The 13,939-nt window shown below is 39.6% G+C and overlaps 1 protein-coding gene across 7 annotated transcripts in view; it reads left to right on the plus strand.

The window, feature by feature from the left end:
- Window positions 1-13,939, plus strand: part of FHOD3 (formin homology 2 domain containing 3) — a 515,605-nt gene that overhangs the window by 319,562 nt on the left and 182,104 nt on the right. For 6 of the 7 annotated variants that reach the window (XM_039327161.1, XM_039327164.1, XM_039327163.1 and 3 more), the window contains 2 exons: window positions 4,765-4,860; window positions 8,968-9,324. In XM_039327161.1, coding sequence (XP_039183095.1) covers window positions 4,765-4,860; window positions 8,968-9,324 — 453 coding nt within the window. The remainder of the gene's footprint in view (window positions 1-4,764; window positions 4,861-8,967; window positions 9,325-13,939) is intronic. The other variant, XM_039327165.1, reaches the window with a different exon arrangement.

The raw sequence follows: 13,939 nt of genomic DNA on the forward strand, positions 1-13,939 counted from the left end.
TACCGATATTCTAAGCTTTATAGTGGCTCCCAGAATGGAGAGTTGGCTGGTCTGGCTCAAGAAGTGGAACCTGAACATAAATTGGAGGAGGGGCTGCTGAAAATCCGGCGAGCCTGCCTAGCACATGGCCCGGAACAAGTTCAGAAAGCTTGTCCAGTGGGCTATAAGGCAGGAGCCGCAGCGCAAGAACAGGGAAGAGACCTTGGCTCTATCCCTAAAGAATACTGGGACTTGAGGGAGATGTTCAGTGAAAAGGGGTTGGATGAGCTCCCCCTTCACCAATCAATAGATTGCTATAGAGATTTTATCAGGGGCTAAACTACCCAGCCAAAAGTTTACTCGATGACCCCAAGGGAATTAGAGCAATTGCATTCCTTCATTGATTAAAAACCTCGCCCATGGATTTATCCAGTTGGCACAACCTCAGGTGGCTGCCCCCATTTTATTTCAGGGGGAATAAAAGATGGATCGCTTCACTTGTGGACTATAGAGGATTAAATGGGGTTTGTGTGGAAAACGTTCACCCCTTACCTTCAATGACGGACATGCTAGTTCACTTGGCAAGGCAAGATTTTTACTCAGTTAGACCTATGGGAGGCTTATTATCGTGTGAGGATCAAAGAGGGGGACAAATGGAAAAGCGCTTTTAATTATCCACTGGGATGTTTCCAGTTTAAAGTCCTCCCTTTTGGCCTCCAGAGCTCTCCGGCAGTCTTCACGTAGCTAATTAATGAGGTGCTGCATGAGCACCAATACAAAGGGGTGCAGGTATACTTAGATTACATTCTGATCTACACCAAAACAAAAGCTGAGCATGTAAACTTGATAAGAGCGGTGCTCAAGAAACTAAAAGCTGCTAAGTTGTACACCAAGGTAAAATAGATTATTTAAATTACCACATATCGCATGAAGAAATTGAGATGGACCCCCAAAAGGTCCAGGCAGTATTGGATTGGGCCCACCATGCACCAGAAAGCAATTGCAAAGCTTCTTTGCCAATTTTTATCACCAATTCATCCCATCTTTTGCCCAGATTGCATTCCCCATCACTAATCTTTCAAAGACAAAAGGGGAAGATAAGCCCAAGCCTAGCTCAACCTCTAAATGGAGTGTCAGTTCAAGAAACTTAAAAGCTTATTTGCAACTGAACCTGTCCTCAAACACCTAGATCCAAATGTCCCATTCAGGCAGACTCTAGCAATGTGGCTGTAGGGGCCATACTCTTGCAAGGAAACAAACAAGGCAACCCATAACCCTGTGCCTGTATTTCTAGAAAACTGTCAGAAACTGAACATAGATGGGCAGTTTAGGAAAAGGAAGCTTACACCATGTGCTGAGCATTCTTAACAGGGAGCTACTTCCTTGAAGGGAGCAAATTACCTTTTGAAGTGTCGACTGACCACAAGAATTTAGACTAGAGGCATTGAAAACCCGCATAAGCTGTCACCCAAACAAGTCCAATGGGCACAGTACTGTAACCAATTTAACTTTATTTTGCACTACTTCCCAGGAGGCAAAAATTTTCTGGGTGATGCCCTGTCAAGAATGCTTCAGTATAACTGTACCAAGTGCTGCGACCACCGGGCTGGCCTCCCAAGCTGAGGCATCTGATCCCAACATATGGCAGCACTAGTAGTAGGCAGAGGCAGGCAATCCTGATGCACTACGCAGCTGCCTGTCTACTCTGTCCCACTGTCTCTCAGTTTGTCTGTGGCTGCACTGAGGCAGGAGGCAGTGCATTAGAATTGCCTGCCTCCCCTCTGTACCTGTCTCTGCCTGCTGCTGCTGCCAGTACTGCCGCCACGAGGACAAGCCACCCATGGCCATGCTAGGGCAGGTGGCCACATGGTGCATCCAAATCGCATGCCTCCCCCATGCCTTTGCCTCCAACTGCTGTTTGGACAAATAATCAACACACCGCTGTGTGGGCTGCGCAGCCCCAGAGTGTGCTGGCTAAGGGGCTGGCAGGTTGCAGCTGTTGCTGAAACCTTTGTCCCCCTTGCACTATCTGACTCTAGGGCACCCAGCCGGGCTGATCACCCTGATACCGTGTTTCCCTGGAAATAAGCTATAATACATCTTTTGGAGCCAAAAGACTGGGTGTTATTTTTGGGAAAACACCATATATATCAGAGAGTCAGAGGCTACTGGTTCTGGATAAAAGCCATGATTCAAAAACTGCTGGGCATTTTGGTTTTTGAAAACTTCACATTTAATTAACCACCCTTAAAGAAGGACATTAATAGTTATGTGGCAAGTTGCCTGATTTGTGCCTCTGCCAAGTGGTGGCAAGGACAAACCCCAGGGCTCCTCCAACCAGTGGCTGAGCCAATGGCACCCTGGAGAGAAATCTCCATGGATTTTGTAGTAGAACTCCCAGAAAGTTCAATAAATACAATTATATGAGTTATAACTGATTTGTTTTCCAAGCAGTTGCACTTTGTCCCATGCCAAAAAATTCCCTCGGCATATGCGCTAGCCAAGTTTTTTGTGCAACATGTCTACTGACTGCACAGAGCCCTACAACACATAACCTCCGATAGGGGGGTACAATTCACTTCCAAGTTCTGGTAAGCATTCCTAAATCTTCTAGGGACTGATCAAGAGCTTGCCTCCAGCCACCACTCCCAAACCAATAGGGGTGCGAACACACAAACTCTGTATTGGAACAATACCTGTTAATTATCAACAGGACAACTGGACATACCTTTTAACCATTTGTGGAGGTAGCATACAATAATTTGGTACACAGTTGTACAGGGTTCACTCCTTTCAAGGTAGCAATGTGACAAGACATCACTCCCATGCCTGAGCTACCTTTGAATGATCCCCCTATGCCTTCTGTAAAAGAATGGGTCTCCCAATTATGAAATACCTGGTCAGTTGTGAGGAAGTTCTTTGCAGATTCTAGGAAAGCATACAAAAAGCAAGCTGACAAAAAGTGCATGGAACCAAAAACCTTTTATATCAATGACCACATTTACCTATCCACCTGATACTTGCAATCTCTGCAACTATCGAAGAAGTTAGGATCCAAATATGTAGGTCCCTTCCCCATCAAGCTCATTATTAACCCAGTAACAGTGGGACTAGATTTTCCCAAATCCCTATGACATATTCACTACTGAGATTACCTCCCAACTTAGATCTGAATTGCCATCACTGCCTGAGCCTTTAATAATAAAAGGGGAACAACACGTTGAGGTTAGGGATATTTTAGATTCATACAAACATCGGGGAAAGTTTCAATATTTGGTTGCATGGAAAGATTTTTCTGAATCCCAAAATGAATGGGTTGACCAACACCATGTTAAAACTGCTAGGCTCCTTAAATAGTTTCATAATCAATATCCTGATAAACCTAAGTAAGCTGTCAGCCCTAACCTCTTTTCACCTTTATTGTGTTTTGTTTTGCAGGACTAACGTCGCGGTTCAGGGGGTAGCATGTCAAGTCCACCATTTGTACTCTGGTATCCTGCCATTGTGCTGAGGAGGCGGGGAGATGGCATGCTTGGGATTTTTTGCTGCTGCTGTTCACTTGGGAATTAGGGAGGGAGACTGTCTTTGGAGATAGGACGGACTCCTTCCCAGCCAGTTTTTGCTAGATTCCAAGGTCATTGTGCCCTGATTGTGAACCGTTATCTGCCTAGCACCTCAGCATTCTCAAAACATCTTCTCAGCACCGATTGACTGCCAATGGACTGGCCATAATGGTTGGGATTGGGAAACTGAAATAATTTATTTGTGCTTTGTGCAGAATCTTCAGATTCCACCTGATTTTATTTCATCCAGTTTCTCTCAGTAAAGGTTCTTTTGATTCAACTCAATGGATTCAACAATCTTACTTTCCTGAGAGGGCAGCCTGGGGCAGATCTGACAGGCATAAACAATATGTATCTTACCACACATTCACAGTACAAAGAGTATTCCAAATACAGGAAAGAACTTAATATGAAAGAAAGTTAATTGATGCTGCTGCTGCATAGAATGAATAATATCACTTAGAAAGATGAAATAAGACAAAAGATTTAAAACTGTACGTATGTTAATAACAGAGCCAACACTGAATTAGGGAGGGGGATGACACTACCTACAGAATTAATAAGAGGACACCAAACTATCTACACAAAATAGAAAATTACAAAATGAACCAAATATATGATGTATAGGATCAATATAATGGGAAAGGTTGTTTTAAAAAACATGTTTGGATAAAAGCGTTGGAGAAGAGAATTCATAGGAAGAAAGTAGAACAAAGTAGAAAAATAGAGCGAATGATGAGGAAATGAAAGAAACAATAGCTAAAGTACACTATCGTGAAATAAGATATGTGACTCTGAAAATAATAAAGCATGATAACTTGAAATGAATATTAAAATTATCTTTAGTTCCCAGAGTTCAATGGTGGCTTGTTTGCTAAAATCACCTGAATACAATTTTGTTTAATCACTTCACAGATAATTCATCTCCCTTGTCTCCATCCCTCCATGGCATTTTATATACACAAATCATCTTTTCTTGTTATCCAGTGTCTCTGTCTAGCAGCAAAAGTCCCCAGAATGGTTGAGAATGGAATATTTTAGGCCCCAAATCTGCTTCATATCAATCTCCTTTGCATCTCATTTTATTAGCAGATAGAACCCATGTTTATTTATCCTTTTTATCTTTCATTTCCAGTTTTATTTTGTTTCGCTGATAATATTTCCTTAGATCTCTTGTGTGTTTTGGGTTGCTGTCCAACTTGCATGCTTTGTTTTGTCCTAGAGAGAATGCTTACGACAAGGAAGAAGAACAGCCAGTCATAAAGCCCGGTACAGAGGATGAGAGGGAGGAAGAGGCTACTGGGCAGATCAATGCCAGGTACTAGGATCATGACCTCAGTAACCTCTTCAACATTTCTTGAAACAACTAACAAACATTTGCAATATTATAGTATATTGTTAGAATGTGCATTTTACTAAAATTAAACCTGCACATAATATCTCATTATACATATATTGATTTGCTACCAGACTTAATTATGGTTAAAGTATACCCATGTACAATAGTCATGATTGTCTCCATTGGTTTCAATGTTTTTACTTTACCATAATTAAATTGGGAAAAAACCTGTTTCTTAGTTGTGTTTTCATTTTAACAAAACAAAAATAATGGAAGAAAGTTACATTTCCTGAATTCCCCAGCATAACTAGGACAGAAGTTTACCAGAGTCAGATGTTTCCCTCTTCTCTTTTTCATCTGATGTTTGATTTATTTTGTTTTTTAATTCTTCATCTCTAATAGAGCTCCTTTATCACAGCAATTATAGTGCTGCAAACCTCCCAACTTTGCAAACTTTACTTCTGTAGTGGACCTTTCTCTCTGATAGCAGAGGGGAACAGCCTAATATTCTTTAGCTTTTACAATACCTTCACAAAAACCTTGTGTTTTTTAAATTTTTTTGGAAGACAGTATTTAATATAAGCCCCTATTTTTAATAGGAAACTACTAAACATATTTCTCTCAAATACTGTGTCAGCTGACACCATCTAAATGTTAGGAGTTATTTTCTGGAATTCTCAAGTATTTCTAGGTGGGAAAGGCAAACTTACAGATGAATACCATAGTGGAATCATTTGGGGAAGTTTTCTTCAAGGACATGAATAGATATCATAGTTTCAGTAAGCACCAGTGTGCCCATCGTTCTTTCTACCTGACCTTTATATTTACTTTTTGAAAATCCCTTTTTGTATAAAATTGATATGGGAAGCTGATATTTAACAAAACAAAGTTTTATCCTTTATAATGATTAAAATAAAATAATAGCTACAGCCTAGTGGTTCCTTTTTACTTTCAAAAAAGAAGGTGGAATTTACAAATTATTTTTGGAGTAGCAGAAAACTTAAAGCCATTGGGTGTGGTAATTAAGGCACTTGCTTAAAAACAGGAAGCTGTGAGTTCTAGTCCTTGCTGGATGATTTTTGCCAAGAAAGTCTCTCTCAGCTTTTGGAAGGGGACAGTGGCAAACCACTTAAGAAAATGTTATCGAAAAAACTATATAGATTTTTCCAGACATTACCAGGAATTGAACTGAGTTGCTTGTTAAAGAGAGAACTAACCTAGAAGTAAGGAGAAATTTTCTGATCGAATAATTGCTTTCCGGAATTGTGGGTGCTCCATCACTGCAGGCTTTCAAAAAAAGATTGAACAACCATTTGACCGTGATTGTATAAGTTCTCCTGCCTTGAGCAGGGGATTGGACTAGAAGATCTCACAGTTTGCTTCCAGCCCTATGATTCTATGTTCCAGAAGAGACCTTCAAAAAAAATTTACCAGTTTCCTTCCTGGAAAGTACTTTGTGATTTGTCTACAGCATGGGTGGGAAACTATGACCCTTTTATGACTTGTGGACATCAACTCTTCAACCCCACCTCTGACCTAGAGATACATATTACAAGAGACATTTTTTGAAATGGCTATCTTCAATACATAGACATTTTATGAGAGTGTCCATAACATAGTTTAAAAATTTTAAAAATTGCCAATTCTTTTTTTTTATTGAAAATTTTTGAAATTTTTACAAATAAAGAAAAAGGAAAAAAAAATCCAACCCACCCCAACCCTCCCACTCCATCCCCCCAACCTTCCCAGAGCTGAATATAGGCTTAATTAAAATTTCTACAAATCTTAAAAAAAAAAAAAATTAAGAAGTATAGACCATAGATAAATCAAAATACATTACATAAACAACTTATAAAATAATTAACAATAATATATAAGTAAAAAAAACATAAATATTAAAAGAAAGAAAAAACTTAAAAGGAAAAAGAATAAAAAAAGAAAGAAGAAAAGAGATATAAAAAGATAAAATAAAAATGGGAAATATAGGGAAAGAGAAAAAAGAAAAAAAAAGATACAATCTATAAAATATTAAAATTTATATATAAGTTATTGAAAAACTAAGTAATATTTTTTTATATCCAACTTATGTTGTATAAAATCTATCCATTTTTCCCATACCGCAAAAAACTTCTCTTGTGATTGGTCCTTTAAGAAAGCCGAAATCTTTGCCATTTCCGCCAGATAAGAAACTTTAAAAAACCACTCTTGCAAGGTAAGCAGAGATTCCTTCTTCCAATATTGCCCTACTAACAACCTTGCGGCTGTAATTAAATTTAACATCAGTATAACCTCCTTAGTATCACAATCAGTAACGATACCTAACAAAAACAATTGTGGAGTAAATTTTACCCTCCTTCTAAAAATTCTTTGAATATTCCACCATATCTTAATCCAAAAAGCTTTTATATTTTTACATGACCACCAAATAGGATAATAAGTAGCATCCAAACAATCACATCTCCAACATTTAGGCTATAAGTCAGGATACATACGAGACATTTTTTGTGGATCAAGGTGCCATCTATAAAACATTTTGTAAAAATTCTCCCTTAAGTTCTGGGTTTGTGTAAATTTAACATTCCTCACCCAGATGGTTTCCCAGGTATCTAGTAGAACTGTCACCAAAATTTTGTGCCCATTTAATCATACATTCTTTAATTAGTTCTGGTTCTGAGTCCAGTTCTACTAGCACCCCATAAATTCTCTTAATGTGAGTTCGCCTTTGGTCTTTTACTTGTTTAAAAAAGTTTTCATCTTCTCTAAGCAGACCCACATTACGATCTATCTTCCATCTATCCACTATTTGTCTATACTGAAACCATGAATATATAATATTTTCATATGCTAAATCTTCCAAAGATTTTAACTGCCAATTTTTACCATCCCACCTGAGTAATTGCGCATAAGAAACACTATCCATCTTAACTCCTCTCCTTATTCCCTCTATTGCATGCCAAGGTATAGCCCAAAATGGTATTTTAAGATCACTTCTATAATATTTCCTCCAAACCCGAAGTAAAGAAATCCTTATAATATGAGATTTAAAAACCCGATCAACTTTTTTATTAAAAATTAAATAGGCATGCCATCCAAAAAGTAAATCCCAACCCTCCAAGTGGAGTATTTCTACATTTGTTAAATTAACCCAGTCACTAATTAATGTTAAAACCACAGCATCATAATACAATTTCAGATTTGGTACCTTGAATCCACCTCTCTCACGAATATCTTGCATAATTTTAAGCTTTACTCTTGGTTTTTTCCCTGCCCAGATAAATTTATTGATACCTTTCTGCCATTCATTTAAGTTAACCTCATTCTTTAAGATAGGTATCATTTGAAATAAAAAGAGAAACTTTGGCAGGACATTCATTTTAATCACGGCAATTCTTCCCAAAAGAGATAATTGCAACTTCTCCCAATTTTTCAAATCTCTTTGTACCCTGACCCACAACCTTTCATAATTGTTTTTATACAATTTTACATTAGAAACAGATAAAATAACCCCCAAGTATTTTACCTTATCAACAACTTCAAAATCTGTCAAGTTAACCAAAGTCTGCTTATCCAAATTTGTCATATTTTTGGGTAATATTTTAGTCTTATTATTATTAATTTTAAAACCCGAGACCCGTCCATATTGGTAAATCAATTGTAATAACTCTACTACAGAATAAGTAGGTTGGGACAGGGTAACCACCAAGTCATCTGCAAAAGCTCTTAATTTATATTCTTTTTTATTGACTTCTATTCCTTTTATTTGCTGCGATTCTCGAATTTTAATCAGCAATATTTCCAAAGTTAAAAGCAATGGTGACAATGGACATCTCTGTCTAATCCCCTTTTCTATTGTGAAAATCTCTGACAAACCCCCATTAACTATAAGTTGTGCCGTTTGTTTTTGATAAAAATTGCCAATTCTAACAAGAGTCCTCTATGTCTTCCTGATAGATAAGAAAGTGTATAACTAAATTTCTACTATAGTTATTTCTCTTTGCTTTCAACATAATCTGTTTTTTGAAGTACTTGTATAATACCATTTTCTCTTCTTTTTTTTACCTTTCTTTATCTATATTTTCAATCCAGTGGGTTCTCAGAAATAAAGAAGGTTAAATATGGTCCACAGAATTCTGATACTTCAGTCATCTCAAGTGTTATTTCTCAGGATGAAAGGCCTCCCAGGAATTGTAGAACAAATATTTCCAGGAGCTCATCATCCCTTAATTCAGTTGCTTTGCATCCTTTTTCTCATCATTCATCACTCTCCTCATCCGTCTTCAAAATTACTTCCCAAAATTCATCATGTGTTACTTCAAAGGCATCTCCAAATACTGAGAAATTACCTTATGTACCATATAGCCCCTTTCACCTCTTCTCTTATGACGTTGAAGACCCTCAAACAGCAATGAAAGAAAAGGAAGCAGAAGAGTTCAGAGAAAACAGGTAATGTGCTCTCTCTCTCTCTCTCTCTCTGTATGTGTGTGTGTATGATCAACTCACAAATATCAGTCAAAGTGATTCATATTTATTAGTAGCAGACAAATAAGTATGATCAGAACAATGACAGTCTAATCCAGGTAAGATAGATAGATAGATAGATAGATAGATAGATAGATAGATAGATAGATAGATAGATAGATAGATAGATAGCCAAAAAATAGCAATGCTCACCATCTCACATCCCCCTGCAACTCAGATTAACCTGAGCACAACAAAGCCCCCACCCAAACAGAACACTCCCCCAACCAATCAGCACAGCCAAACCCCCATCCAATCAGAGCACAGTCAAGCCCCTAATCAATCAGAACACACCTCCATCCAATCAGAACATAGCCAAGCTCTCATCCAATCAGTTCATACCCCCACTGGCAGTCAAAAGAAAGAAACAGCTACGATCACACATTGCTCCTAGAAGCATGAAGCCGAAAATACCAGCCTGAAGATGACGAATGAGACTTCGTCGAAACGTCACCAAGACACTTCTAATTTGACGTGGGAAAAAACCCGAATAACCAAAGACCTACACACACAAATATATATATATATATATATATATATTCAATAATGATGGTGAAAATGCGACTCCCGGGCATAATTATAAATGGAATGAATAAAGCACGTTCACCAGGAGAGTTTAAAGTTAAAATACTTTAATTAAAGTATTTTACTATATTAAAAGGTTGCCAAGCTTTCGTTGGGAAAACTCCCCAACATCTTCAGGGCTGAGAGACCGTTTCTAACAAGGTGGTTCAAATGGGTTCCATAGACGTCTGCGCTTGGTTCCTAGACTGTGCCAGTATTCCCTGCTGAACAGCTGATAGGTGGGAGGGGGAATCGGAGTAAAGATTTCTTCTGTTGTTCTCTCGAGCACTTGTGTTCACATCTCCGTCGATCTCAGGGGGTATTGTTAGAGCTATGTTCCGCCCTCTCTCGGCAGCACTGGTTCTCGTTGCAGCGGGGGGATTTAGTTCGATGTCATTGTGTATACTACCATGGAGGCGGGGCTTCATCGGCTGCAATTTAACATCTTTCCTCTGCTGTGTGTTCCCGTATTTATCTTCGCTCGCATGTACAAGCATCAACTGGATGTGGTATTTTTCAATGTTTGAATCATCCTCCTCCATCATGGTGTCCTCCATGCTCATCTTCCCTCGTAGGTCAATATTCAAGTTAAATCCCCCCCATTTCTGTGAGCAAAAGTCTGTTGGTATTTGGGCAGATTCCCCGCTCATGTTACTTTCCCTTTTATCAAGCGAACGGGTCGTCATCACATGTTTTTTCTCCCCTCTCTGTATGGGATATTCACTTTTATTATTATTATGGGTAGTGCTAAATTTAGTGGTTCTATCCTCAAATTTCTTAAGCGCTCCAATGTCATTATTGTTGTTTTCTCCAATTAAAGGGGGTGTGGTTTCTCCTTGATGTTGTTGGGAGGTTTCTGGGTAGTCTATATCAGATTGTTTCTGGTAGGGAGGAGGTGTAGCTCCTGGTTTAGAACGTTGTGGATGTTGATTGTAAGTTTTGTGATATAAAGGATGATGGTTTGAGTTCCATTTTCGTAGCGCTTGTTGTGCTGGGTGCAAGTCAATGTGACGATTGATTGAGTTGTTATTCGAGAACCAGGCTTCTTTTAGCAGCCGACCTCCCTTCGTGGCATCACTGGCTACGATAAGGGTGTTATTGAAGTCAAACTGATGGCCTTGTTGTGCCACATGCATCCAAAGTTGTGAGTGTGGTTCGCCTCGTTTTATGGCCAGTTTGTGTTCGTGGAGGCGAGTTTTCAAGCGTTTGGCTGTTTCTCCCACATAGTTGCCTTTGCAGTTTTTGCAGTTGATCTTATAAACAATAGCAGATTTCTCCATGGTAGGAGAAATCTACCATGGAGAAATCTGCTATTGTTTATAAGATAACACTGCATATATTCTTTTTTACCTTTATTATAGGTGTGTGTGTGTTTGTGTGTGTGTATGTATGTGTGTGTGTGTGTGTATGTATATGTATGTATGTCTTTGGTTGTTCGGGTTTTCTCCCGCGTAAAATTGGAAGTGTCTTGGCAACGTTTCGACGAAGTCTCATTCGTCATCTTCAGGCTGGTGCTTTCAGCTTCGTGCTTTGAGCAGCAATGTGTGTGGTCTTAGCTGTTTCTTCCTTTTAACTGACAGTGGGGGTATGAACTGATTGGGTGGGAGCTTGGCTGTATTCTGATTGGGTGGAGGTGTGTTCTGAATGGTTAGGGGCTTGGCTGTGCTCTGATTGGCTGGGGGAGTGTTCTGTTTGGTTGTGCTCAGGTTAGTCTGAGTTGCAGAGGGGTTTAAGATTTTGGGCTGCCTTGCTATTTTTTGGCTTCGCGTTCGTGGTCGTGCCTCCTCTTCATGGAGGGTGTCAGTTTGCTTCATGTATGGATTGGAGGGGTTTAAAGTGGCTAATGATGCAGCTGTGGTCTGGCTTCTGGTTTGTGGTCGTGCCTCGTCATCGGTGTGGCTTTGGGTTTGTTTTTTGCGTGGATGTGTGGTGGTGACCTCCTGTGTGGTTTTTGTGAGTGTGGGTCTGGTATCATTTTTTGTGTTAGGGAGTCGTTTGTCAATAAGGGCGGGTTTCCAAATGGCTGGTAGGCGGGAGGTATCATCTCGCTTGTTCATGCTGTGTGGGCGTTTTTCTATCTCGATGGCTTCTCTGATTATTCTGTTATTAAAATGTTCACTTTTGGCAATGGTTCTGGTATTTTTAAAGTCAATTTCATGTCCTGTGGCTTTAAGGTGTTGGACCAGGGAAGATGTTGGTTCCTCTTTTTTGACTGAGTTCTTATGTTCTTCAATGCGTGCACTTATTCTTCTGTTGGTTTGTCCGATGTATGTGGTGGGACAAGTGGTGCATGGGATTTCGTATACTCCTTGATTTTCTAATTCAATTTTATCTTTGGGGTTTCTAAGGATGGTGGATATTTTTCTGTTTGTGCAGAATGCTGTTTTGATGTTGTGTTTATGGAGGATCTTACTGATTCTGTCTGTGGTGCCTTTTATGTATGGGAGGAGGGCTTTGCCGTTTTCTTGTTCTTTGTCTTGGATTTTAGTGGGGGTTTCTTTTTGGATTAGGTTTGTAATCTTATTTCTATGGAATCCATTGGATGTTAGTACATTGGTGAGAGTGTGTAGTTCGGGTTTTAGGTGTTGTTCGTCAGCTAAGCGTTTTGTTCTGGAGATGAGTGTCTTGGCTACAGAGTTGATCTGTGCTGGGTGGTGGTGTGAGAGAGCGTGCAGATAGCGGTTTGTGTGTGTTTTCTTCTGGTAGATGGTGTGTCCTAGGGAGCCATTGGATTTCTTGTAGACTAAGACATCCAGGAAGGGAAGTTGGTTGTTAGCTTCTGTTTCCATGGTGAACTGTATTTTGGGGTGTAGGCTGTTGAGGTGTGTGAGGAAGTTGTCCAGTTTTTCTTTCCCATGTGGCCAGATTATGAAGGTGTCGTCTACGTATCTGAGCCAGAGTTTGGGTTTGTGATCCGATTTTTCTAGAGCTTGGGTTTCAAAGTGTTCCATGTAGAGGTTGGCAATGACAGGTGAGAGGGGTGATCCCATGGGTGCTCCTTCTGTTTGTTTGTATTTTTGTCCATTATAGATGAAGTATGTGTTGGATAGGCAGTGGTTGGTCAGATCTAAGATGTGTTTGGGGGGGTTATATTTGTTTTGAATAGCTGTCAAGGCTTCTTTGATAGGCACTTGGGTGAAGAGGGATATGACATCGAAGCTCACTAGTAGGTCGCTGGGCTGTAAGTTTTGTTTCTTTATGATCTCTATAAACTGGAATGAGTTTTTTATGTGTGAGGTGATGGATTCTGCATAGGGCTGTAGTTGTTTGGCGAGATATTTGGCTAGGTTTTGTAGAGGTGAGCAGACCTATAGTCAGCTCCATAGGCTCCATAGTCAGCTCCATAGGCTCACCTCTACAAAACCTAGCCAAATATCTCGCCAAACAACTACAGCCCTATGCAGAATCCATCACCTCACACATAAAAAACTCATTCCAGTTTATAGAGATCATAAAGAAACAAAACTTACAGCCCAGCGACCTACTAGTGAGCTTCGATGTCATATCCCTCTTCACCCAAGTGCCTATCAAAGAAGCCTTGACAGCTATCCAAAACAAATATAACCCCCCCAAACACATCTTAGATCTGACCAACCACTGCCTATCCAACACATACTTCATCTATAATGGACAAAAATACAAACAAACAGAAGGAGCACCCATGGGATCACCCCTCTCACCTGTCATTGCCAACCTCTACATGGAACACTTTGAAACCCAAGCTCTAGAAAAATCGGATCACAAACCCAAACTCTGGCTCAGATACGTAGACGACACCTTCATAATCTGGCCACATGGGAAAGAAAAACTGGACAACTTCCTCACACACCTCAACAGCCTACACCCCAAAATACAGTTCACCATGGAAACAGAAGCTAACAACCAACTTCCCTTCCTGGATGTCTTAGTCTACAAGAAATCCAATGGCTCCCTAGGACACACCATCTACCAGAAGAAAACACACACAAACCGCTAT

Source organism: Crotalus tigris, unplaced genomic scaffold, assembly GCF_016545835.1.
Source record: "Crotalus tigris isolate CLP2741 ecotype Arizona unplaced genomic scaffold, ASM1654583v1 scf7180000024351.1097467, whole genome shotgun sequence".
In the NCBI taxonomy this organism is placed as follows: domain Eukaryota; kingdom Metazoa; phylum Chordata; class Lepidosauria; order Squamata; family Viperidae; genus Crotalus; species Crotalus tigris.